The sequence below is a fragment of the Chenopodium quinoa genome, unplaced genomic scaffold (assembly GCF_001683475.1).
Source record: "Chenopodium quinoa cultivar QQ74 unplaced genomic scaffold, ASM168347v1, whole genome shotgun sequence".
Taxonomy (NCBI): Eukaryota; Viridiplantae; Streptophyta; class Magnoliopsida; order Caryophyllales; family Amaranthaceae; genus Chenopodium; species Chenopodium quinoa.
This window is the reverse complement of record NW_018744662.1, coordinates 2,947,400-2,975,331: the sequence shown is the minus strand read 5'-3', so window position 1 is coordinate 2,975,331 and position 27,932 is coordinate 2,947,400. Positions and strand designations below refer to the sequence as shown.

The window sequence follows — 27,932 nt, the reverse complement described above, 5'->3', positions numbered from 1 at the left end:
AAATCCTTAATTATATAATAATCACTTTACAGCAAAATTCCACCCCTAACTTTTCTCTCTCCTCTTCTCCCGCATTTTCTCCGGCGATCAGCTTTTTCCGACTCGCCTGAATATGGATTCATAGTATAAACCCTAATTCGACTTCTCAATTTTCGACAATGTCTCGTCAAATGACTTCTTCGCATTTTCATAAATCCAAAACCCTTGATAATAAATATGTAAGTCCATGCTTTTCTTCTATTTTTTGATTAATTAATTGCTTTTTTAGTTTTGGGGATTTTTGCTGATTAATTGTGGTTTCTATGCTTTTTAATTTGGGAAAAGTGAATTTTGGCTTTTTTTGCTTGGAATTTTGATATTGAATTTGATATGAAGCTAAATTTGTGTGTTTTAGTGTTTAATTGTCGAAATTGTTTAATTTTTGCGCTTTGAGTAATTAGTTTGAACTTTGGATATGAAATGTAGTAAAAATGTAAATTTTTCTCTTGATTACGTAAGACGAGGTTGTGATTTTGCCGGTTTTCGGTGTTTAATTATTAGTTTGGTGCTATTTGTATGCTGTAGTTGTTGTGCTTTGTTTGAAGGAACTGAGAAATGTAGTAAGATTATCAAAGATTAGGTTTTTGGTATATGCTGAATATTAGTTAAATTTGATTGAATTAATTGGTATGGAATCTTCTTGGGTTTGATTTGGATTGTGAATTTTAATGAAAGACGAGGGCTGTGCGCCTCTGCCTACGTTTGATTATTATCCGCTGTGACTGTGCTTGATACGCAGATGCTTGGAGATGAGATTGGAAAAGGAGCCTATGGTCGAGTATACAAGGGTTTGGATTTGGAGAATGGAGATTTTGTGGCTATTAAGCAGGTTTCTTTGGAAAATATAGCTCAGGAGGATCTCAATATTATTATGGTCTGTTCTTTTTTCTTGGCTATCTCCCTTTACCGCTTAAATTTTTACTTTAATGATATGATGGAATCGATGTGTGAGGACATATCTCTTTGCTTTGTGTTTCCCTCTCATTGCTTTATACTTTAATACTCCAATTTTTACGGATGCAAGTGCTGTTGTTTGTATCTTAGATGTAGCCTTAGTCAAAATTTGTGACCTTGATCTTTTTTCTATGAAACCAAATTCATGCTCTTAATTATGTAAAGGGAACAGTAGACTTAGTTTTATACCTTCAGACAGTTAATAGTACTTGGTATTTTCACGTGTCAAAATGTAAAGTTACTGTTTTGGTACATATGCTCCTTTGCCCCTCCATGGGATTGTTAAATCCTCGTGTTGGGAAATTAGATTGAGTAAGCTGATGTCACCAAGGACGAATTCCGAGTTTTCTATTCTTGGCAAGCTTCTTTATTAGGCCTTTGTTTGATGATCAACACTTGTTAAAGGGCTTAAAAAATACCTTAAGAGTTGAGTAGAGTGGAAGAGGTTAATTTTATTATCTGGTGCTTCTGGTAGTGCTATTCTGTTAGAGTCTTATCTGGTGCAGTATGATTTCGTTGTGTGGATGAGAAGTTTGAGTGGACTGACAATTGAAGAATAACTTTAAATAAAGATTACGTAAATCTAAGTTGTTTCTTGGCTAGAGTTTGGTGTACTATGGTGTGCTTTTTCAAGAACTAATAATGGTGGCTTTTTTTTTACAAAGAATTATGTTAGTGTTTATATATTTATTTTATAAGTTGACACAATTGGGTACAAATTAAGGAGAGGGTTGAGAGAAGGAGAAAATACAATTTTACCTCTAATATAAAAAAGCTACCCACCCTCCTCTTTATTGACACCCCCTTCAATCACCCTTCTAACTACAAATATAACCAGCCACCAACACCTATACCTTTGCTCCACTCAACGACCACCACGGCCTTTGCAATTAGAACCGTCTTCTTCAACCCTTTACCCAATTACAACCTTCGGCGAAAGGAAACTCACAAAGTATTCAATCTAACATCTCCCTCAATTCTCCAAACCAAATTTAGAAATAAAATTCTTAATTTTCTCACTCTTCAATGGAGAATTTTCTGGCAAAATATTCAATTGATTGGGGCTTCGCTCAAACACTTGAGGATGACTTTTATTTTCTTCGGGTCTTTGCTCTATTTTTTCTTGATCTCATATGCAAAGTGGTGGAGGCCATGTAGAAGCTAGGTGGCAATGGTGGATGAATGCATGTGGTTTGAGAATATAATGTTGGTGGTTTTGAGGGAGGAGAGAGAAAGTGAGATGGTGCTTTGGTTATGGAGGGAGAGGATAGACAGTATTAGGGGTGAGCAAGACCGGGTACCCGGTCATATTTGTAATACCCGGATCCGGAACCGGTTATAACCGGGTCCCAAGAATTGGAACTGGTCCCGGAACCGGTTAATACCGGATCCAAATTTTTTGGAACTGGTCCCGGACCCGGTAGGAACCGGTTCCAAAACCGGGTACCCGGTATTATTCAAAGTAGTAAAATACTGTTTTTTTCTTTATAATTGTTATATAATATATTATTATATATAATGGAATTTTGCAGGCTAGTTATATTAATATAATAATATCCCTAAATTAGTTTTGGAGGCTAGCAAAATACAAATATTTCAAAATACAAATATTACAAACTAATAAGCCAAAAAGTACCAATTCAACAACCTAAAATATCAGTACAACAAACTTCAACAATGCTGCAAAGTCCAAACAGCCAAACATAACCAAAACAACTACTTAAATAAAAGTTCAGACAAAAAAAGGGAAGAAAAGGAAGGGCAGCAACAGGCAGCAGCTGAGCACACCATCAGCAGGCAGCAGCTGAGCACACCATCAGCCAGCAACAAGACCAGCAGCAAGTCAGCAACCATCTAAGCAACGGAGAAAGACAGCATACAGCAGACAACAAAGCAAAGAGGCAGCAGCCAACAAGGAAGCACAAATTCCCTATAAACAAAAGCCAAAATGTCCTTAGAATATTTGTCATTTGATATCTTTTCATACAATATAATTAAGAATACAATTATACAAACCTTTGTCACATCAATTATTTCCAACAAATTCATTAACTTGTGTGATGCCAGTGTCACTACCATCCAATTCTAAAAAAAACAGTAAACAATATAAGTAATAAACTTAGAGAAATAAAATAGATAAATATACAAAATAATAGAAGTATTAGTGTATTACCTTCTTCATATTTTTCAACATCCTCAAGGAAGCGCTCAATATCAATGCATACATTTGACGCCCTTAACCAATCTTGAGTACAAACTAAAGCTTCCACCATATTTGGCCCCAAACTACTACGAAATTGATCAAGTATGCGACCCGATGTACTAAATGCGGATTCACTAGAAACCGTAGAAATTGGTATAGCCAAAATGTCCTTAGCCAATGTTGACAATACTTTGTATTTGTCACTTTTTTCTTTCCACCAACCCAAAATATCAAACATTTCCCCTTCAACCCTTCTCTTCCGAGCTTCTTCAAGATAATAATCCAATTCACTTTTTTCAACAATAAAATCACTTTCTTCCACATCAAAATCATCATAAAACTTTTTCATTTGCTCACTATTTGAAGAGCTCAAGTTTTCAGAACCATTATCCACATTGGCAACATTAATATTACGATCATTCTTGGAAGAGGAAGAAGCAATAATAGCATCATAATGGTTAAATAACTTCTGAACATTGTCATACAAATTGTCACAAATAACATCGACTTTGGCAAAGTCGTTAGGATAAAGTTTTTTAAAAGAATACTTCAAAAACCTAAGCTTATATCGAGGATCTAAAACAACCGCAACTAACATCATGATATTAGTTTTACCGAGATCCCCATAATACTTATCAAACTTTTCCCTCATTTGTCTACCCATAATACGAATATCCATATTTGTAGAGTTTTCCCATTCTATCAAACAACTTAACACCTCCAAAACCTCGTGAAAATACAAGTTTGTAGTAACATATAAACTACCCGACATTTTCTTTGTAGACTCATAAAATAATTTCAAACACAAAGACAACACTTTAGCATTTACCCAATCTTCTTTTGTAGGTACTCCATCCTTGAGTTCCCTACTAAAATCAGGATCATCTTCCGCAAACCTATTAAAAGCTTTTTCAAATTTCAATGCGGTTTCAAGCATGAGAAAGGTAGAATTCCATCTAGTTGCCACATCAAGACAAACTGAACCTTTACAAGAAACTTTAACCAACATAGAAGAGTGTGCAAACAATTTAGCTCTAGAAGGTGAACTCCTCACATATCTAACAGCAGCACGAATTCGAGCAATCGAAGACTTCACACTAGATAAACCATCTTTCACAATCAAATTTAGAACATGACAAGCACATCTCATATGAAAAAATGAACCCTCCAAAACAAGTTTATCATGAAAATGTGTTTTCAAATATCCAACCGCCACATCATTTGAACTAGCATTATCAACAGTTAAAGAAAACAATCGATCCTCAATCTCCCATTTAAGAATACATGCCTCCACAACTTTTCCAATTTCCTTACCTTTATGACTATCCATTAATTGAAAATTTAAAATTCTTTTATGCAACTTCCAATTATCATCAATAAAATGAGCAGTCAAACAAAGATAATTAAAATTTTGAATGGAGGTCCAACAATCAGTTGTTAGTGACACTCTCGATTTCAAACACCCAATTAATTTCTTTAATTTTCCACTTTCACAAACAAATATATTCTTCACATCTCTTGCAACTGTAAAACGTGAAGGTATATGAAATTGAGGTAAAGAAACTCCATTATTAGTATTACCTGTTAGCATTTTCTCACAATATTTGCATTTGACTTGAACAATTTTTTTGGTTACTGGATCTCTAAAATCCCAAAAATGGTTCCAGTATTCAGACTTCCTCTTGTCACCAACCTTGGTTGATTTGGTTGTTGCATTCTCGTTTCCAACCTCACTTTCATCATCCATAGGGACTGATGAATTGTCGGTATTGCTCATAGTTCTGAAAATTAGGAACAAATTAAACTTTAATAAGACAGAAACATTACAATCTCTGAATTGAAATTTTAACAAAAAAAAAAATATAAACTACATAGTTACAAATCTTACAATCTATGAAAAATATGTCTGATATAGTTTAGATTTTCTTGTTTTTTGTTACAAATTGCACCACATCTAATATCTAATATCACTTACCAAGTTACCATACATAAATCTAACCAAATCAGCTTTTGAGACATAGTGACTTAGTGAGATAGAATATTCAGTAATGAGTATGAATGCAAATCAGACACTTCTACATACTGTGAGTTTAAAGCTATAATCTTTTGGACTATAGTTAGCAAGTTGTTGCATCATACTATATCAAATTAAAAATCACTTCATAATGCTATAATCAGTTAATCACTCTCATGTTCATATAAATGTTCAAGGTCCTCAAGGCTATAATGCTCGTCCTGCATTAGAATGTTTGTGGTTTTTATTGACTTTTCAAAACTAAATTCTTATGTAAATTTGAGTAATTATTAAAAGTTCTTATATGTTGTTTGTGTGTACGCAAACTCCACCCCAGAGGATGCTAATTAGGATCTAGAAATTGCTCATATTTCCTTCCTTTTAAGAGAGTCATAGTTAAATCAAACAATATACGGAACAAAGCTAAAGTGTAGAGAGTATATTAATTGATACACTATAAAATAAATTATCAAACATAATTTTGTTGAGACTTATTTGCTCGAATTTAATTTCAAATTGGGTCAAACACTGCACGAGAGTAAATTAGTACATTAAAATAAACAAAGTGAGAGTGATTATATGCAATATAAGGGAGTTGATTCTTCAATTAGGCATTACACAAATACATAGTACACACTAACTATCTCCAAAGAAAATGCAAGCAGCAATAAACAGTACCAGAGATCTACATATGCAAGATGAAACAAAAAGCAAATAAAGTGAGAAAAATACTTACGAAAGAGACAGTCGTTCGGTACTGGAGAAGACCGAGAATCAGTGAATTGATGAGAACGAAAGAGAGGATGAGATTTTGAGGAGAACAAAAGACAAGATGAGATTTTCAGAGGAGAACAGAGAAGATCGAGAATGAACAGAGAAGAACAAAACCCTAGCAAAAATGAATTCAATGAAATGAGGAGGCTTAGTGGCTGACAGAAACCCTAGCAGAAATGAATTGGATGAATTGGGCCTAATGTTGTATTGGACTGTGGATTGTTGGGTTTTTTTTAAAAAAAAAATTAATTTTTTATAACTAAATCAGTACCGGTTCCGGGTACCCGGATTGTCTGGATCCGGGACCGGGTACCCGGAACTGGAATTGGTTTAAATCGGGTACCCAGTGGGTACCGGGTCCGAAATTTTAGGACCCGGTCCCGGAACCGGTTACAACCGGGTCCGACATTTTGGACCCGGTCCCGGAACCGGTGGGACCAGTTCCGGGTCCAGACCCGACGGATCCTAACCGGTTCCGGATCCGGTACCGGGTACCCTGGGTCTTTGCTCACCCCTAGACAGTATAGTGAAGTTTGGAGGAGAGAGGAGAGAGGAGAGAGGAGAGAAAAGGTGCTATTGGGAGGAGAGAAGAAAATTAAAGGTTTAATGACATTTCACAATAGAAAGTGTACCCAAGATACAAATGTGAACAGATAATAATTTTCCCAAAAAAAAAATACGTGTCAACTATAAATGGAGAAAGTATTATATAATTGGTGGTTAACGTGGCTGAGTGATGATTACCCCCCTAAAAGGCCTGAAACGTGACTAATGATTTATTACGATTTATTCTTGATATATATGGTTAGCCTTGTATTATTTTATATTATTATGTTTATTTATTACTTCTTATTGTTTAACTTGTATATTTTGAAATGTTTCAGTTATTATGTATGGAAGGTCATATATTGGAAAGTTTAAGCTTATTTCTTGCATTCCCTCACCCTCGATCCATCATATCATATTGCCTTTGTTCCTTCTCTTATTCAAATAAGACTTACCTTTGGCTTATTTTGCAATTATACAAATTGGCTTGGCGCGTGGAATGCATATTTACAGCAAGAAATTGACCTTCTCAAGGTAAATTTCTTCTTTGCAGAATTTGAATTCTTATAAGCTATCTGCACAACTGTTACAATATTATTCTTGTAATGTTTTTTTAATTGAACATGAGTTTATTACAATTTGCTTTGCATCTCTATTGAGAAATGAGAACTCTTCTGCCTGCATGTGGAAATGTGTTTCAATTAGGTAGTGATTGCTTGATATACTATAAGATAAGTGGAGGATAGTATGATATAGAAAGCACCCTAAAGCAAACCAATATCTATGCATTTCTGCTAAACTAGTATTTTAAAGTATTTTTTGAGAAATGTTGTTGCTTCATAAACTTACAGTCAGTTTTCAGCATCCTGATGCTGAGAACTGTACATCAGCATCCACTGAGTGGCATGAATGTTGTGTAACAGCTCATCAGTTTATTTTGTTGATTTAAATGACACTCATGCATGCTTGTGTGTTCACACATTCATACAGACTTGCTTGCATGTGCGGTGTCACTTTGCTGGCAACTTGTTAACGGAATTTCTTTCTTTAGAGTGATTGCTGCCTTTTGGTGTAATGCTGCTGCTTTTATGTAAGCTGATGCTTGTGTGCAAACCTCTGTGTATTCTGCATTATGCGTACACTTTCTGAGCATATTGTTTGTTTTGCAGAACCTTAACCACAAAAATATTGTAAAATATCTAGGATCCTTAAAGACGAAAAGCCACCTTCACATTATACTTGAGTAAGTGATTCTTTTTAAAGCTTGATTGACTTGATGCAGAGATTGCGGACAGTGTATGCATCTGAGTAAATAACTCATATTTAGTTGCCAAATCCTATTTTTACAGATATGTTGAAAATGGATCACTTGCAAATATTATAAAGCCAAACAAGTTTGGGCCGTTTCCTGAACAGCTAGTTGCTCATTACATTGCTCAGGTCTTCCTTTTCACCACATCATCTATTTTATTGTTTATTCAATTGCTTGTGCTTATCTATCAATACTTCTGGTTAGGTTTTAGAAGGCCTTGTCTACCTCCATGAACAAGGAGTTATACATCGCGACATCAAGGGTGCCAATATACTTACTACAAAAGAGGTAGACTAGTTTGTATTTCATTAATTTTGTAGCAATTGTGATACAGTTGTCTTGAAATCTTTGGAATGCGTGACTTGATTCATATTGACTGTGAGGAATGTGTTTGTTTCCTAAAACCCCCTCCTACTGGTTCCTATTTTACCGTTGTTAAAGAAGAGCAAATCAATTTTTATATTTTATTACTCCTTATACCACATCGTTTAGCCTCTTATTATTTTTGGCTCTATTCTACCTTTCTGTTGCCCTTGATTTCTAGGCATGGAGTTTTGGAATTTTTTTCTAAATAAAGATTGAGTTTTGAAAATGAATGATTGAAGAGCCTCCTGGCTCTACCTGGGCTTATTCCATCGTCTCTAATATTATATGTGTTCTCATGACCGTGAAATTTTATTCTGGCCTTTTCAATTCTTAATTTATTAGATTTAGAATTTGTATAGGTGCTTGGATCTATATGGTTAATTGGGTGATTGAGGCGGTTTCATAACTTTCATTGTTGAGTACTTGAGCTGGCTGGTAGTGCTTGGATTTATATGGTTAATTGGGTGATTGATGTGGTTTTTCTACATTGTTGAGTACTTGAATTGGCTGGTATTGTTTGTGACGGAGGATTAGCAAGAAAACATTCTGAATATGATATTCAGGAGTAATTTAGTAATATTTTTGAAAAGGACTTGTTGTAGACTAGATTGTTTAGTCATCAATTCTTCATTATGATATTTTATATCGAAATGGAGTCAAGGCTGGAAACTCAGATAAGCTTTGGATCCAGGAAAGGCTATACGGAAATCAAAGGCTTTTCCTGGAGTGTTTTCTTAGCATGGAAGCTTCAAAAGGAAAATTCTCTTCTAAGGATGCTCTGAAAAGAAGAAATATGATTCTACTAACTACATGGTCAGTTGGGCCATTACTTACAAATAGATGGAAGTTTTAGTTGCATATATTCTTGTTGTTTCCTAGGTTTTCTCATTTGCATTTGATTTTGTATTTGTTCGGAGTTTATTGTAAGAAAATTTGCAAGGTCAAAGTTCTGTTATTGGCTTTAGGCAACCAGGTTTGTGTAGGTAAAATAAAAAATAAAATCTAGTATGGAGGAGCTTTCACGACATGCCTTTCTTGGGATTTATTGAGTGTCTCATTCAGATGCTATCTTATGTGTTACTTAGGTAATAATAGTTGCTTTCATGTGAGCTGGGTATGTGAGATGGTGCCAGAAGTGTAGTGAGAGTTTATGTTTTTTCCCCCTTCTTTTTGACGCAAAGTTTATGTTGTTGTTAATGGCGTTTCCCGGGCTTGTCAATGTATCTAAGTAGTAACTCTTGGACTCTGTGTTTTGAGCTTGCCAATATGTTTTGCTTGTATAACTCCATGGTATTAAGTCAATACTACAAGGGCCCCCGACATCAGCAAAGCCTTGATATAAAACGAATTTAGATAACAAGAGAAAGGGAGTGTGACAGAGTGTTTACCATAATCTAAGAGTCCGTTTGTGCTGTTATCATCCTTAGAAGATTGGGTTGCCAGGTGTTAAGTACCAAATTTTGTCTTGGAGACCCATGGTGGCAACCAGGAAGTCAAATCCCAGAGGGTCTTGCGCGATTTAGGTGACTTTGGTTGGCACCTGGTGTAAATGCTATTCGCCTATATCCAAATTAGACCAAATGTCTGTGCTTAGTTGTGAAAAGCCCTGGTAGTTTGAGTGAACTAGGTACCTGTCAGCCCAAGTTTGTTTCATTTATTTGGTTTTTTTTTTTTTTTTTTTTTTTTTTTTTTTTTTTTTTTTTTTTTTTTTTTTTTTTTTTTGTCTTTGTTCTTTGCTATATGCTTTCAGTTGTTCTATCAGAACAGCTCTATAATTTGACTGTTAATCTTACAGGGTTTAGTCAAACTTGCTGATTTTGGGGTGGCCACGAAGTTAACAGAGGCAGATGTCAATACACATTCTGTTGTTGGAACGCCTTATTGGATGGCTCCTGAGGTAATTTTTAGCATTCCTTCTTGTTCCTTATGACGCAGCTGGTAGTGAAATTGTTAGCAATTTGCTTATATGAATTTTCTGCCTGCTTTTCAAATTATATTTTTGTGATATTTCTGATATTTGTAGCTCCTTTCAGGTGATTGAAATGTCAGGAGTTTGTGCTGCATCAGACATCTGGAGTGTTGGATGTACTGTGATCGAACTTCTTACATGTGTACCACCTTATTATGACCTGCAACCTATGCCTGCTCTCTTCCGTATTGTTCAGGTTTGGTAATCTGCACTATACTGTTACTGTTGTAGTCAAGTTATACATGCTGTGACTGGGAAGCTGTTTTGTTAGTTCCATATAATTTTTATTTGCGGGATCATGTTGTGTGGCAGCTTTTCCATTTTTTTTTGGAAATTTTGCAAAATAACACCACAAAAAATCTGAAAAATTGATTATAACACCTCCAAAAAAAAAACTTTAATTATAACACCACAAAATAACACCGAAATTTGATTTCACCACCCACTTAACGGATTCTTGGATGGACCCCGTTAGTGGGACCCTAACACACACGTGTCAATAGGCTATTGGTTAAAAAAATTAATTAATTAAAAAAATAAAAAAAAATTAAAAAACCTTAACCGGCTAACCCCAGCCCAGCCCCACCACCGACACCGTAACCCCCGCCGCCGACATCGCCTGCCCCCACCTTGACCGCCGAATTCAGCCCAACCACCACCTCTTTAACTGGCGACTCCCCTGGCCTTCCCCCTCCTCCCCGAAAACCATCCCTACCCATTCAAACCACCCAACCCATTCTCCCCCTCCCCGAAAACAACCCAACCTTCACCGAGAAATCGAAGTTTCTGGGATTTCGAAGGTCGATTTCATCCTTTTCGGCCGTTTTGAGGGCGGAGGGTAAGGCCGAAATCGACCTTCGAACCCCAAAGTGGTGGAATTCGTGATTGTTTGTACGTTGGGTGGTTTCCGGGGAGAGGGAATGGGGTTTCGGCGACGGTGCTGGTAGGGGGAGAGGAGTTCGACTACGGTCTGGGTAGGGAAAAGGAGGGCGGCGATGGTGGTGATGTTTCTGTGGTTGGGCTGACGACAGTGAGGCTGGCCGGTGGTGGTGCGGCGTAGGAAGCCTGGTGGTGAGTTGTGGCTGGGTTGGGTTTGAGGTTTTTTTATTTTTATTTTTTATTTTTAAAACCAATTGAGATGTGACATGTGTCTATTAAGGGGTCCCAGTAACGGATTCCATCCAAGAATCCGTTAAGTGGTGGTGAAAGCAAATTTTGATGTTTTTTTTGTGGTGTTATAATTAAAGTTTTTTTTGGGTGGTGTTATAATCAGTTTTTCAGCTTTTTAGTGGTGTTATTAGCAAAATTTCCGTTTTTTTTAGCAAGTGTGGCCCAGCACTACCCCAGGATTTTTACTGTTAAAGTTTGAATATGATAATTTGAGCCAAACTTAAATTTTTGACTAATTGTTTGAAACCATAAAGTTTCTATCATTACCTAGTTAAACATAGCAAATACAATGTAACGTAACATAGAAAAAAAATTAGTGCATAATAAATACTCGCATTTTTTCATATATAAGGGGGTTTCCATGTGGTACCTATGCTTTCTCATGTATCACATGGTTTGTGTCTAGTGAATTAGGGGCTTTCCATGTGGTACCTATGCTTTCTTACGAACATATTTTTTGACAAATTTGTAAAAATTAAGTGATTGACTTTTGATACCTTCATTTATACTCTTTCCTGTTTTATTCTGAAGAGAAGGTAAATTAAAATTTTGTCATGTGAAGAGAAGTGCTAGTCACTAAATTTCTGTAGTGACAATTGAGTGATTGGACTGGTCACTGTTGCCCTTTTGTACCATTTTTTTCTCTCTTTGACTTCGAGAGGACATCCCTAATAAACAAAGGAGAGTGAAGGAGCATCTAGGAGATAAAACTTGTTTAAATTTATTTTTTTCCAAGAGGCTTTAAGCTTTCTCTCCCACAGCTAATGTTAGTTTTACAGGCACCACTATGGATTTTGTGTACTACAGTACCATTACAGCTCTATGATCTCTAAAATGGATCTTGTAGTTCTGACATGAAAGCATCACATACTAATGAATAGTTTCACAAAAGTTAAAATTCAATTTCTGCTCGTCTTATTAGCATGTTTTTTAGTATGTAATAAAGAATTATATACCGAGGGGGTGTCAACCATTTACAAAGAATGGTTAAGGGAAATATGTCTTGAGTACACATTTCATAGATCCGGACAATTTCTGCTTTTTTACAAGTTATTGTATGATATGATGTTAAATCCACATATTTGAAGCTGGTAGATCATAATGTCAGGAGTCTTTGTTACTTAATGCTGTTATGTGTCATCTTAAATTTGAATTTCTTCATCTTTTTATCAGGATGAGAATCCTCCAATTCCAGATGGTCTTTCTGCTGATATGGCTGATTTTTTGCGACTGTGCTTCCAGAAGGTAAGAAATTGTGAAGTTTTCATTGTATTTTAGTCATAGAAATGGCATACATTTTCCTAGATATAGTTTGATTGAACTCGTGCACAATGGCTGTAATAGTGGGATTAGTGAGGCCAATAGTTTGATTTTCAATTCTTGGCTTCTAAATGTATTGCAGTGAAAAGATCCAAGATATTTTCTGGTGAATGTACTGAATAGTTCTTTTTAAGATAAAGGATCTTTTTATTAAATAAGAATGAAAGTAGATTACATTTATAGAGGTTTTTGCTGAAGAAAAATTACATGTTAGTTACACTATATTATTAAATCTCATCATGAGAAACATTTTTGGAATATAGAACCAAAGAGAATGCTAATTGCTGAATAATCTATCTTATTTTTAGGAGCTTAATGACTTGCCAATCTTTTTTAGGCAACTTTGTGGTCTCCGTCGTTCCTCAATATCCACATAACTTCATGATTTATATGATCACATAACCTACGTATATTTACGTAGTGTGTGAAATGCTGCTATGCATTCTCTTAGATTTTTTAATCCAGAAAAGGATTGCTATTTCTTTTTAATCTTGAGTCTTGACAAATACTATATATGTACATGTCTTTGAGAAGAAAATTCTTCTTGATTGTTTTAGGTGTGCAACCATCATCTTTAATAAGAACCTATTACATGCTCATCTAGTGAAGTTTGTATGTACAATTCCACTGAAACTGACAAGAAAATGAGGCATTTCCAATGGGTGGGTGGGGGATCTAGTGTAATAGTCTCTCTGAACATTTTTAGCTCATTTCAGGATGCCAGACAAAGGCCTGATGCCAAAATGCTGCTTTCTCACCCTTGGATACTTAACTACAGGCGTACATTACAGCCATCCCTTCCCGCAAGTGATGCAATAAGGTACGGCTGCCTATTTGCTAATTTCTTTGCAGTTATGCTATCAAAAATTACATTCTTCTAATTGCTATGAAGTCTTTGTTTCACATGCATGGAATCTTTTCTTCAATTTTCCGGTTCTTCTAGGCTTACATAGTTGATAACTTTATATGCATGGGATCTATTTGATCTCAAGAGAAGGTTTAAGAAAGTAAGTTTAGAAATATGCTGATGTATTGGGATCCATATTTAACACAACATTTAGAAATATACAGCCCCTTGTAAATTTGTACTCAATTATGTGGATGGTCTTGACTGAATAGTGAATATGTTGATCAAGAAAAGATAGGGAGGCTAAGACCCTATGTAATAAGACAAGTGGAGTGGAAGTGTTATGGAATCATTGTTCCTCTGTTTGTGCTATCTGATGCTTTCCCCTGCATATTTGCTAATTGATGAACTGCATGATTGTATGCTTTCTTTGCTCTGTAAAGAGGTCTATTAATTTTATATTGTATAAATTTTTATTTTTATCTTAAAAAGAGTTGGACGCAAGGGACTGGTGGATGTCTACTTGTTAAATCCGTTGCGAACTTGTGGTTATGTTGTAGATGAGTGAAGACCAATTAGAGTCTGAGTTTGTTTGGAAAATCTGAGGCTTGAGATTTAGATTTCAAGAGTTTGGCATCTAAAAAATTTTATGGGGTCAAGGCTTTGGAAGTTTCCTTTGGGTTATAGTCTCATACACTTGGCTCACAACATATGATATATGACCTTTAAAGATTCCATTGAGTGTCGCTACTGAACAATATCTGTGTATATTTTTTCAATTTGTTAGCTCAATTGTTGCTTATCTCGGAGAAGCAAGGTGTCACTTTTATTATATGATTCTTTGCTGCAGAGATAGGTTAATAATTCCATGCATCTTCTGATTATTGTTTTGGTAGTCCTGCATAGTTACAACTCCTTCAGCCTCTGATGAACTGTGCACTTTATTATGTCCTCTATGTGTTCCATGTTGTTACTATTATCTCTAATCGAGTTTGATGAAACATACGTCTCAAAGGACCAGTTGCTCATGGTCTCAGGCCCTTCCATTGTGATTGGAACTTTCAGTGTAGTTTTCCAGGGATAAAAGTAATTATTATTACATTATTGCAGGAGTACACAGGAAGATGCATTGATGGAAACAGAATTGTCTAATGGGGATGAAAATGGTGTAGCTGAAAGCCAATGTGTGAAAGAAGTAAGTTTCCTGCTCCTGACTAAGCTATGTGAAAATTAGGTTGAGGCAAAAAAACATAAAATTTGTAACTTAAAGTTGCTTGTTCCTATATTTTTGATGCAACTTTGTTTGTTGCTTCAGATATTTATACTTGTGTTGATATAATTAACCATTATGGTTCCCTTGATTTTTTCCCACATATTTTTCTGCCAAATGTTTTTTTAAAAAATCTGTAGCCTCCCAGCGTTAAATCTATTCTGTTGGGCAGTAGTTTTAAAATTTTTGGATAAGTGGCTGAACTTAGTATCAATGGCCAATTCCTGGTGGCCTGTCCTAAAATAGGTGCTCGTTGACTTTTACCATTCTGCTCTTTGCAATTTTCATTTGAGCAGTGCAGATCCTCTTTTTCTCCGGTTCCCCTTTTTTGCTATTTTTCTTTCTGTTATTTAAATAGTTATTTTAAATGGCAGGTTGCCAGAAGGGAGGCCCTGCTGAATGATGATGCTGATGCAAGTCAAGCTGACGGTGATCAAGGGCTGTCTGAGGACGGGATAGGATATTGTGGAGATTTATCAGCAGACCAGATTCCAACACTAGCTATTCATGATAAATCCATTGCTGAATCCACTTTTAGTGTAGAAAGTGTCGTGTCAGAGAAGCTTAGTGATAGGCATACAGTTGATCCTGATGAAGTGTTGACCAATGGTGAGCTGGGATCTCCCAAATCTAAGCGAAAGGATGGTGTGTCTGGAAAAATTGACGGGAAAGGAAGCACTGTACATAAAATGAATAGTTTATTCAGCTTTGGGACAAGAAATCAAGATGAGAATCTTCAGAAGGTGAGGTTCTTTTACTTTTTTTGATCGTTTAATGTGATACTTCACTTCTTGATCATTGTTAATGGTTGTATAGTTTAATTTTTGGTTGAAAATTATAAATATATTTTTTAGGGCTTTTCATGTTTTCCGTCTTCTAGGAGATTGCTAATTGCCAAATTTTTCCTATGAAAGATACTTCGTATTTTTTTTTTAGTTTGATCAAAATATTATCGTAAAGATTTGATGTCTTAGATTGTATGTATCAGAAATTATTACGTGCCCAAAGTATTTATCTTTCCAAAAAATTATATTCTTTCCGATATAGAATAATTGATACACTTCCCCTTCTTTTGGCCGTTTCAGAATAATTAACACACTTCCCTCTTTTGGCCATTTTGAAATAATTGACCTTAAATTGTAAGGGGCCATGATTATAGAATTATATTTACTATACTCATTCTTTTGGCCATTTTGAAATAATTGACCTTGAATTGTAAGGGGCCATGATTATAGAATTATATTTACTATACTCATTGTGACCCACTAACTTTTACTACTCTCACAGTCTCACATGTCCCATTCTTTAATAATATAAACTGAATCTACTAATTCCTCTACATTAAAAAACTCATTTATGGTCCAAAATGGAGGGAGTACTGCCTTTTTCCCATATTAATTTTTGCAATTTGATTTTCGTTGGCTCCATGGCACATATTTAATAATTATTTTCTTTGATAATATATTTATGTTTATGGAGTTATAAAGAATTGATATTTAAAGTTTACATACTGAAATAGTAATGAGGAAAAAATTGTGTTAATTATGTTTTTATTTCGACCTTTTGAAATAATCCCCTTTTATTTTATTTTATTGTTTTTATTAATTTTTTTTTTAATTTAACAACTTATTGATTATTGAAGTATTGCCTTTTTTACACTAAACATAAAACTGTATATAGGTATAATTTTTTTTTTTTTTTAATTTTCAAAAAGCTCTATTTTTTATAATTAACGATCAATCATTTTAAAAAATTAATAAAGCCAAAATAAAATCTTTTTTATCCACCAAAATGCATAAATAGTTTGTGGGATTACCCATAAAAGTCTTGTAATTAGTATAAGATTTCATTGGGTCACCAAACTAGCAAAATTTTCAGGCTAATTATTATGTTTCAAAGGGAATCTGGTGTAGCCATATTCTTTTAATGGAAATTTCAATGCCATTAGTGTGTGGTCTTTTAATTTATACTTGGTGGTATACAAAATGTTACCAAAGTGGAAATTTGAAAAATGTAGGTCTATAAGTGGAACTTTTCCATACCTCAGGGCACCAAAGCAGAAATTTTCTTATTGAATTTCAGTGATAAGCATTAATAGTTTTCACACTTGTTAAAAATTTTACAAATAGTTAATTTTGTTTTGAAGGCTGCAAAAAAAGGCATATCTACAGGGAATGAGCTCAGTAAATTTAGTGACACACCTGGGGATGCATCTTTAGAGGATTTATTTCATCCACTTGACAAAAATACAGAAGATCGGTCAGCTGATACGTCTGCTTCTACTTCCAATTCACATGTCAACTCAAGCAGTGCAGCACCCGAGTCTGGAAAGAATGACTTGGCAACTAGGTTAAGGGCTGCTATTGCACAGAAACAGATGGAGAATGAAATGGGGCAAACAAATGGAGGTAACTTACTCCGTGTTATGATACGTGCGTTGAAGGAGGATGTGATTGATATAGATAGCAGTCTGGTATGTTTGTAACAGTGATGGTTTTTTTTCTCTGCATTTTTTTCTAGGTTGCATCTGATGCTTGTAAAAACTTGCTCCTCAGGTTTTTGATGACAAAATGCCTGGAGAAAACCTTTTTCCTCTTCAGGTATGTACTATTTTATGAACCCTGAGTTGTGATGTGAACTTATCATCCAATGTTTTTATGAGGAATCTATTGCTGACCGCTTTCTCTATGTTGACTATTTTAACTCAAGTCAACTTTACAACTTCAAATGAGTTTATGCTTGTGAGAATACATCTTTCTCTAATTATGGTGCTGCCGTAAATAATTTAATTTCTGCGAATGTTTTTGTTCGAGTATTATGGCAATTTCAGTGGGTTCTTTATTCCCGAGGTTTCCTTTGGTATAAGTTGAATTAAAAGTATATTATGTTTTGTGGATGAATAAGCTTTTTCTGATGACATGAAGTCTTCACTTATGCTGTCTGCAACCTCCATGTCTTTGCTTATTACTTGTAAACCTCCAGTGCTTTCTTTCACATGCGCAAAAATATTGTTCCTCGTCTATTGAGTGGTTGAACTAAATCAACTAATTATCAATAATCTATTCTTGACAGGCTGTAGAGTTCAGCAGATTAATTGCGTCTCTAAGACCTGAGGAACCAGAGGATGTGATCGTGAATGCATGTCAGAAGCTCATCACATTCTTTAATCAGCGTGCTGAGCAGAAGGTTGTTTTTGTCAAGCAGCATGGGTTGCTTCCTCTCATGGAATTGCTTGAAGTTCCCCGACCTCGTGTATGTAACATTGTAACAACTCTATATTCCATTTGGTAGCTTTTGAACATTTGTCCATTCTAGAATATATATACATATAACAAGGCATAACTTTTAATTTAAATCCTTTACATGAGTGCAGGTTATCTGCTCTGTACTACAAGTGATAAATCAAATAATCAAGGATAATACTGATTTCCAGGAGAATGCTTGTCATGTTGGCTTGGTGAGTTTCTCTTTGTTCGTGAAGTACTATACTTCTTTCCTCAAATGATTGTAATTTGTGACTGGAGAACATAATTTTAAGTGTAAATTTTGGCCCTGCTGGAGTGCTGGTTATCTGAATTTTATATACTCATACTAATTAATTACTTTATGGCTGTCATTTTCGGTTGTTTAAACCTGATTGAAGTATTACCAATCTTATAATTGGTTATTTATTCATTGTTGAACTGCTTTTTTACATTATTGTGCATCATTGTTATTCTTACTGCCCCATAAATGAAAACATTAATGGAAGGTACTAGATCATAGGACAATGGAAAAAGCACTTATCTGGATTCATTTTTCATTTTCCTGTGTTAATTTATACCAATAAATGAGTGTGCTGATAGCCTGTTACTCTCTTCTATTTTTGACAGCTTGGAATGAACTTATTTTCACTCCATGGAGAAAGTGATGGATATAGGTGGTGGGAATTGGGAACTGTTCTAGTATCTTTGTTCATAAGCATGCTAGTGAAAAAATTTAGAGGGACATGTGTGTGGAACAAGTCTTCTTTGCAACCTTTTGCCCTCTTCATTTGTTAGGTGGGTGGGAAGAAAAGTTGGGCTTTGGATTTATGGCAAATTGAATGATGATAGAATTTGGATATAGACATTCTGAGGGGGACATTAGTTCTCTTAAGTTAAGGACCCTGGCAACCTAAGAAAGCATTATATATATATATATATATATATATATATATATATATATAAAATACATTTTAACCAATTGTTGTAAATACACAAAACTATGCCCATTAAATAATGTGGAAACTAAAGAACTGATAGAAATTCAGACTGAAAACATGTCAAGTATTTGAAATTATAAATTTTTGGTTTCTGTATTAAGGTCTTTATCTTGGAACCCTTTGATGTATAAATTGTATCTTTTTTGGCAAATAATGTGTGGTTGTGGTGCAGTAATGTTTTTTGATGTTATATGTCACAGATTCCTATTGTGATGGGTTTTGCCGTTCCTGATCGTCCTCGGGAAGTTCGTATGGAAGCAGCATATTTCCTGCAGCAGCTCTGCCAGTCCAGGTTTTATTTCCTGTATTTTTGTTCTTTAATTTTGTTGGTTTGATTGGAGGACATTAGAGTCCCTGAAACTATCTTTTACAATATATAATTTGTTATTTATTTGGTTAACACTGTATTTGTCAAATAAATTAGAAGTGGGCAATATTATAACAATAAACATAACCGATGAGAAAAGTTGCATTTTAATCTGTGGAACCTTCAATATAGTAGGCATCATGAGAAGGAAGACTACTGTCACTTCCAATACTTCATTCCTGGAATTTGTTTTGTCGTATTTGACCCTGTTGATATTCTCTCTGCAGCTCTTTGACCCTTCAAATGTTTATTGCTTGCCGGGGAATACCAGTTTTGGTGGGATTTCTGGAAGCTGATTATGCTAAATACAGGTGAATGATTGCCTGACCTACAATCTTTTATTGTTTGAAGTGATCTAGTATCTCCCTATAGATCTCCACAATATTGTTTTTGGTTAGTTTATATTGAAAGCTTGATGTTAGCTTTCACACTTGGGCTCTTTATTCCTAACCCTAGGAGCAGGAGCCTGATCATCCAGCTCTTGATGTGAATTTTGTGATCTCTAACTTCAAATTAGATTGATAAATAACAAAAATCTAGACCATTGGATCACGTGGTTCATTTGCTGCAAAACAAAGATTAAGAATTTCAGTTGTTTTGAAATTAGTATTATTGTAATGGGAAGAGGAATTTAAAGTATAGTTTTATTTTTAAATTATTAAAAGTTGCAATCGTAGCAGTAAAACTAAACCTCAATAATTCGACATAGTAAATCTGAAAATAAGTGTGCCATCCATACTTCATATGAAAAAACTCAACCCTTAAAAAGTACCTTTTAGAGAAGAGCCAAGTGAAAGAAAGATAGTAATGTCACTTCTTGATAACCGCATGATTGAAAGAACAATCGAACATGCTGATCTCCAAGAATTATTTTTCCATGACTTATGTTAGACGCTAGCTTTGGAGCAAAGGCAGAAGTTGGGAAAACCCACCTGAAAGAAATGTAGCCACCCTGTTGTGCGAACAGAGATGGTACCATGTTTAATAACTTGACACATGACACATATTAGTGGATGATTCATATTTGCCAAATCTGCAGTTTCTCATTAGTATTTTGCCATCCCAAACAAGATGTCCATGCAAAGGCTTTTACTTTGTATGGGGCATTATTTTTCCAAATGAAGGTGGCTATAGGGAGACAAATGGCATGTGTAAATTTTAGTAAGTGATCATAGAAAGAGATGCAATGAAATGAAGAGTTTCCACGATGGCTATTCTGTGGGTTGTGGCTGGATCAAAATCGACGTATGTTTCATTACTAGGTGTCACGTCACTCACGTGTGTTATGCTGTGGGATAATGTCACTATGTTAGCTTCTATTTGGCCTTAAGTGGCAGGGAATTCCAAATTATTCTACAGGGAAAATTAATGAAATGGGCTAATGTGTAGTTTGATTTATTGGTCACTTTATGAGGACACCTTGTCCTCTTTTCGTACTTTGTTTTGTGCAGGGGGTGAAAGATTTGCTGTATTGAATTAAGTTTTTGCTTGCAGGGTAGCATGTTCCCTGCTATGTGTTGCTATTGCTTGTTATTTTAATAAAGCTTATATTTATCTAAAAAATTTACTTTTGTTCAGGGAAATGGTTCATCTGGCTATCGATGGTATGTGGCAGGTTTTCAAACTTCAGAGATCAACACCAAGAAATGATTTTTGCCGGATTGCTGCCAAAAATGGGATATTACTGAGGCTTATCAATACTCTCCATAGCTTGAATGAGGCGACTCGACTTGCTTCCATATCTGGTGTTAGTGGAATAACATCAGATGGTTCAGTTCAAAGGCCGCGTTCTGGACAGCTAGATCCTAGCCACCCTGTTTTTAGTTTAACTGAAGCAACTCATTCTGGATCAGATCCAGTTGATCTCAGGGCCAGACACAGTGCAGCTGAACACTCATCATCAACTGGTATGTGACATGCATTTGCTCCACATTTTTAAAAGCGAGTTGTACATCAACCTGAATTCTAGTATTTCTCAGTTGATGCAGATAAACCTCAATCAAGTCATGCAATTGTTGAATCCTCAGCCTCTTCCAGGTCAGCTGATGCTGCGGACAAATTTGTTAATGTAGTTAAAGAGGCTACTCGAGCTGAAATTGATCTTAGACAGCAGCGAGCTGCTAATTCTTCCAATAGAACGTCAACAGACAGGCCCCCAAAAGTAGAAGGTGGTTCCAATGGGCTTCCCTATGCAGTTTCTTCTCAACAAGACCAAGTTCGTCCTCTCCTTAGCTTGCTTGAAAAGAAACTTCCTTCTCGGCATTTCTCCGGTCAGTTAGATGTGCGCCAGTTTGCAGGCATGGAGAGACATGAAAGCATACTTCCTTTGTTGCACGCATCTAATGATAAGAAGGCAAATGGTGAACTCGATTTCCTGATGGCAGAATTTGCAGGTATCATCTCTATCTGTTTTTCTCCCTCCCTTTCCTCCTTGTGTATGTTGGTGGGTGGGTGGTGTAGTATGTTTCAGCAAAAATTCTTTTCTTTACTTTTAGGTCATGAATTAAAACTCCTGTGTGACAACATGTGATGAGGATCTCAAAGACTGATTGAAGGCTTTCCTATTTTTATAGCAATCTGTAGTGAATTAATTATTGTATCTTGAATGAAGGTGGGAGAATTAGGTAGGGCTTTATATGAGGTGGCAAATTGGCAATTCAGATTGTATTTGGTTAGGATAATCTGGTATTGAGTTGCTTGGCTGAGTTTCACTAAGTTTTGAGTAATTAGGTGTGTAATATTAGTTTAAAAACTTCTCTTGCCTTAGCATCAAACATTTGGAGACAAACCAATGTTATGTCTTTAAAAAGACTGTTATTTTGTCACACGCCACTTACTGAGGTTGGTTGTGACTTGCATGCAGAGTTAAACTATTGTTTAGCAACTCGTACTGGCTGCTCTATTGATCCCCATATTGCTCCATTATTTCACAATTATGTGTTTTGCTAGGGTATTTACCTTCTTGTTGCCCTTTAATATTTTTTAACTTCAAAACTCGCATCCTAAATTTGCTCGGTTAAAGAATAAAACCTGTATGAAACCCAGCCTTTGCAGTACACCCTGATCAATTCTCTCTTCGTGAATTTGAAGAGGTTAAAAATCAAATGCTGAGAAGTGAGGATGCAGTATAGTTCTGCGATGTCTTGTTTGAGTTAACTTCCCTTGCTCAATACATATTATGTTGCTCCACGAAACTAAAGTATTAGTCATATTACTTCATGACATGCATTTTAGATGCTCAAGACAGTATGGTGTCTGTCTACAGTAACTATTTCTTTGAACACCCAGCTTTATTACTCATGCACTTTCTGCTTGAATTTTTTTGTATTTATTTCTGTGCAGAGGTCTCAGGACGTGGTAGGGAAAATGGAAATTCTGAAACACCAAGAATGTCAAATAAAGCAGCAGTTAAGAAGCTCATGTCAGTAGCTTCTAATGATGGAGCTGCTTCTACATCTGGGCTTGCTTCACAGACTGCATCAGGTGTACTCTCAGGTTCAGGTGTTTTAAATGCCAGACCAGGGAGTGCAACATCTTCTGGGCTTCTTTCTCATATGGTCTCTGCAATGAATGCTGATGTTTCTAGGGAGTATCTTGAGAAGGTAGCAGAACTCCTTCTTGAGTTTGCTCAAGCAGATACCACAGTGAAGTCGTACATGTGTAGTCAAAGTTTGCTTACCCGACTATTTCATATGTTCAACAGGGTTGAGCCCCATATTCTTTTGAAGGTATACCCTATGATTGTTAGTATTTTTATATTACCTGTGATTGTTATTGATCTGTTATATATAACAAATTAAGTATAAAATTCCAATTGACAATGAAATGATTCTTATCTTTACTCATGCTCATTTGACCTATTATCTAACTTCACAATTTGAATGTTGATGAAAAATAATTTTAACATTAAGCTGATATTTTCTGTTGCAGCTGCTTAAGTGTATTAACCATCTATCGACTGATCCTAACTGTCTGGAGAATCTTCAAAGGGCTGAAGCAATTAAACATCTTATACCTAACTTGGAGCTGAAGGAAGGGCCCCTTATTTCCCAAATTCATCATGAGGTTGGGAATAACTCTCTCTCTCCTTCTCTATTATATTTTTTAGTGGTAGCACTGTCATGTTTATTGTTGGTCATGTGGTTCCTTCGTGCAATGAGTTACCATGTCGCATTGAGCTTTGAGAACATTTCTATACCTTCTATTCCTTCGTAGATAAAACATACTTCCTCTTTTTTTTTTTTTTTACTTGCAGCACTTTGACTTTATTCTACACTTTAACTAGCTTTGATTATTAATAGTTAAGGGAATATATAGTGATGTAGTCATTTGGGATCTTATTAGATTCTCAGTTCATGCTCATGGAAGTGACATAGATTTACATTGGTTGTCGCGAATGTACTGCAACCCTCCTTGGCATCGGCAGTTAGTAAAGTAGTAAACTCACAAAGGTGGAGGCAGAGTTAAATTCAAGTTATAGACATGGTGATGAATCTAGAATCTCACAAAGGTGGAGGCAGAGTTAATGCCAAATTATAGATATGTTGATGAATCTAGAATCTATAGGTTTCAAGCTTAGTAAGAGTAAAATAAAGTACAGGGAGTGTATAAGGAGGCCAAGGGAAGATGTTGCGATAGTAGAAGGTAACTTGGTTAGAGTTGCCTAGTAGTTAATTTGTTAAGTAGCTTGGATCGATTCTACTAACAAATGGAGACATTGATTGGGTTGCTCAAAGTGAGAGCAGAGAAATGGGTTACCATATGGTTGTAGTGTATATTCAAGGTTAAAAGAGAAATTATACTGGACGACAATTAGAGCGGCATTATTGTATGGGTCACAATGTTTGCGTTTATAAGATTAGTGTAGCAAAGATGCATATGTTGAGCAATTATTGGTTTGTGTACTTAGGTACTGTGCACCCAATTAACATAAAGGTTAAATTCATGGAACAAAGAGACTACAATAAATGAACATGAACCCCAAAAGCAACAAAGAACATGTTTAAATGCAAAGAACGTGTCTATACTCCCAAGTTTACGCCCAAAGAACATGTAGTTCAAACCAAAACACATGTCCATGTTTTATTTATCTAAAAATTAATTGAACATGGGTTGTATTGACAATAATTTAAATTATAAAACATATAGTTAAAAATCAAAGAACGTATAGTTTGATACCAAAGAGCAGATGTTATTTTGACTGGGTGCACCATGAGCATTGTGCACCCAGTTGCACCAACTAATTTAAAGTATGTTGAGATGGATGTTGAGGAACACGTTGAGGAATAGAATTAGGTTTATAGCAGTGGAAAGTTGGAGTTGTAGATATTGAGAACCAGATACAGGAGGTTACGATGATTTGAGCATGTGATACATAGGGGTAACTGAAATATCAATCGTAGTCGAGGAAAATGAAATATTAATTGAATGGAGAGAATATAAAAGGACAAATAGAAAGTGGGCTTACAAGGTGATTTAGCATTAGATTGTGGATGACCATATGTGAATATGTGATAGACTATCAGCTCCTGCAGCAGACCCATATCTTTGGAAATAAGGCTGTGTCTTTGTTGTTGTATTTATCGTTACGTGATAAGCTAGTTTGCATCTAGTTTTTTCTTTGCTACACCTAGGCTGCCTTTTTCTGGTTGATTTTACTAGTACTAGCAAGCAAATGTCATATGGTTTGTTTGTGTACTAGTACTAGCAAAGTAGCAAGTAATGCTTGTTAACTTCTATTTTAGTAATAACAAAGCTTCATTCATGTTGTATTCTTTCATGAGGTTAAGATGTGAGTTCCAAACTAAATCAGTATAGCTTTTCAAGAAACTGACAGAGAGGGGGTGTATTGGGCTTGTTGATATTGGGATTTCCTCCCCTCTGCTGCTACCTCGACAATCTTCATAGTGCTTCAGACTATATTTTTGATTGCTGACTTGGTTCATTTCTCTGTAGGTCCTCAATGCTCTATTTAATCTCTGCAAGATAAATAAGAGAAGGCAGGAGCAAGCAGCTGAAAATGGAATAATCCCACACTTGATGAATTTCATCATGTCAGATTCTCCCTTAAAACAGTGTGCATTGCCTTTGTTGTGTGATATGGCACATGCATCACGTAACTCGAGGGAACAGTTAAGAGCCCATGGTGGATTGGATGTATATTTAAGTCTTCTTGATGATGACCTTTGGTCCGTGACAGCTTTAGATTCTATCGCTGTTTGTTTGGCACATGACAATGACAACAGGAAAGTTGAACAAGCTTTATTAAAGAAGGATGCAGTTCAGAAGTTGGTCAAGTTTTTTGAGAAGTGCCCGGAACAACATTTTGTGCACATATTGGAGCCTTTCTTGAAAATAATTACGTATGCTATTCTACCTTCATCCTTATATCATGCTTTTTTAACCTACAACTTCTTATTAGTGTTTTTTCATAGCTTCTATCTTAAGCTAGCAGCTGCCAGATTCAAAAATTGCTTTTTACATAGTCGAGTTATTTAACTGCTTGTCTTATATTTGTTCACTTTTAAAGGACTCAAACTTAATTAAGTTCTTAATGGAAGTGGTGGTGCAAGAAAGTGAGTATAGCCTTAAAATGTAGCTTTATGAGTGAGCATTGGTCTTGCATGTAACAGGTGCACAATAAGTTTATCTTTCACCCATACATAAGTTACTCTACGAGTTTATAAGTGACCACTTTTAAGTGAACATGCAGAGTAACCCTTTTATGTGTTTAAGTGGTCATTTTAAAAGGGTAAGATATCACACTGCAATTATCGATTTTACTGTGAGTGGTTACTTCTGAGGACTATGAAGAGTCCATTATCCAACTTAAGGTAGGGAACCCTATCTAAGCTAAAACATCAGCCCTTCATGTGAGACTCAATTGCTGTGTCTTGCTATATATTATAGTTGGGGAATTATTTTTTATTATTTATATGTGCAGGCATGTGAAATTGGAGTTCTGTATTTTCTTGTAATTGTGTTTATATTTTTACTACCATTTGTTTCATACCTAATGCAGGAAATCACCCCGGATAAACACGACATTAGCTGTCAATGGCTTGACACCGTTGCTTATTGGAAAGCTTGATCACCAGGATGCTATAGCTCGGCTGAATTTGCTTAAGTTAATTAAGGTTGGTACTTTCAGCTCTGCTTTATAGACACATATAAATTTAAAAATGTTGATGCTTGAAATTTAAGTGTGGATGTTTCATATAAAAGGAATCGTTTGAAGTTTCAATAGATTTCTGTTAGTCCTTATTGTCTCAAAATCTGGTATTTACAAAGACCTGCATATTTAGTTATTTACATCTTTATTCTTTCAACTGTCTCTTTTCTTCATCTTTATTCAGGAGGAATTTTGAGTAACATACTCTCCATATGCATTCTTCTGACTTCTGTATTATTATATAATATGGACTAATCTAAAACAGTAAAATGGCTCATCAGATTTTCTGCATTTTTAAAATGTTGTGATATTAGTGAACTTTCATAGTAGATCATGGTTCAATATAGGAGACTTCTTTGTCATCTCAGGATCATCTTAACCCTTTCTTTGCCTAGGGCTGGATTCTCTTTAACGTTTTACGTTGATGTTGCAATAGTACAAATGAACATATATTTTCGATTTACTGCTGATGTCTTATTGTTCATAAATGTGTTGAAGTGATGTCAAAGATCCTTGTATCATTTGTGTTTCTTTGGTGCCATTTCTGGGCATATTGTCACAAGATGACTGCCTACAATTTTTAGGGGAATGTTGCTTGTAGTATCCAGTAGTTTTTTATGGATTACCCACAGAAAGGATGGGTTCTATTGATTATTTTGTTTTCCTGACTTTTGCATGTCTTGCAAACTTTTTACAGGCTGTTTATGAGCACCATCCTCGGCCAAAACAACTGATCGTGGAGAATGATCTTCCACAGAAGCTCCAGAATTTAATTGAGGAGCGAAGAGATGGGCAGAGATCTGGTGGGAGTGGCCAAGTCTTGGTAAAACAGATGGCAACTTCGTTACTTAAGGCTCTTCATATAAATACAGTTTTGTAAATTCATCATTTAGAAATATGTTTATTCAATTTTAGGTTTTCTCTGTAATTATTCTTCTGTGTGTATGGACTCTCTGATTCTGTAATTGAATATCATGTATTTGTTGTGGCAAAGAAGGGTTCGTGGAGTGGAATGTCTTCAGAACATTGTCCAAATCAACTTTTTGCTAATTGATATAATTTCCTTTTATTTTTTTGGTCCTGTTATGAGAGCTTGTCTACACTACACTTTAGGGTGCTCCGGCTTTTAGGTAGCCAAGGACCAAATTATATTATTTGTATGCGTCGAACAAAAAACAGGCAGCCTCTTATTTTGATGACTGACTAATTAAAAGCCTTGAAGGTCTTCTTTCTGTTTGAATGTGTTAATTGTCAAGTTATTCTGCTTCATATTATAAAATATTGGTTGTAGCAAAGATTTCTATTGCAATTGAATTTCACAATCAACTAAATTAAGCACAAGTGAGCGCATATTAATGAAAATTTGG

At 35.4% G+C, this 27,932-nt stretch overlaps 1 protein-coding gene across 1 annotated transcript; it reads left to right on the top strand.

Moving 5' to 3' along the window:
* Positions 1-27,799, top strand: LOC110702066 (MAP3K epsilon protein kinase 1-like). The gene is made up of 25 exons (XM_021879711.1): positions 1-218; positions 779-913; positions 7,044-7,064; positions 7,700-7,773; positions 7,880-7,970; positions 8,047-8,130; positions 10,004-10,105; positions 10,242-10,373; positions 12,521-12,592; positions 13,384-13,487; positions 14,625-14,709; positions 15,159-15,527; positions 16,931-17,257; positions 17,340-17,384; positions 17,857-18,036; positions 18,158-18,241; positions 19,228-19,319; positions 19,622-19,705; positions 20,973-21,301; positions 21,374-21,787; positions 22,737-23,122; positions 23,325-23,459; positions 25,350-25,756; positions 26,416-26,530; positions 27,263-27,799. The coding sequence occupies exons 1-25, from the start codon at positions 159-161 to the stop codon at positions 27,443-27,445; spliced, it is 4,110 nt and encodes a 1,369-aa protein (XP_021735403.1). The 5' UTR covers positions 1-158; the 3' UTR covers positions 27,446-27,799.
* The last annotated feature ends 133 nt before the right edge of the window (positions 27,800-27,932 follow it).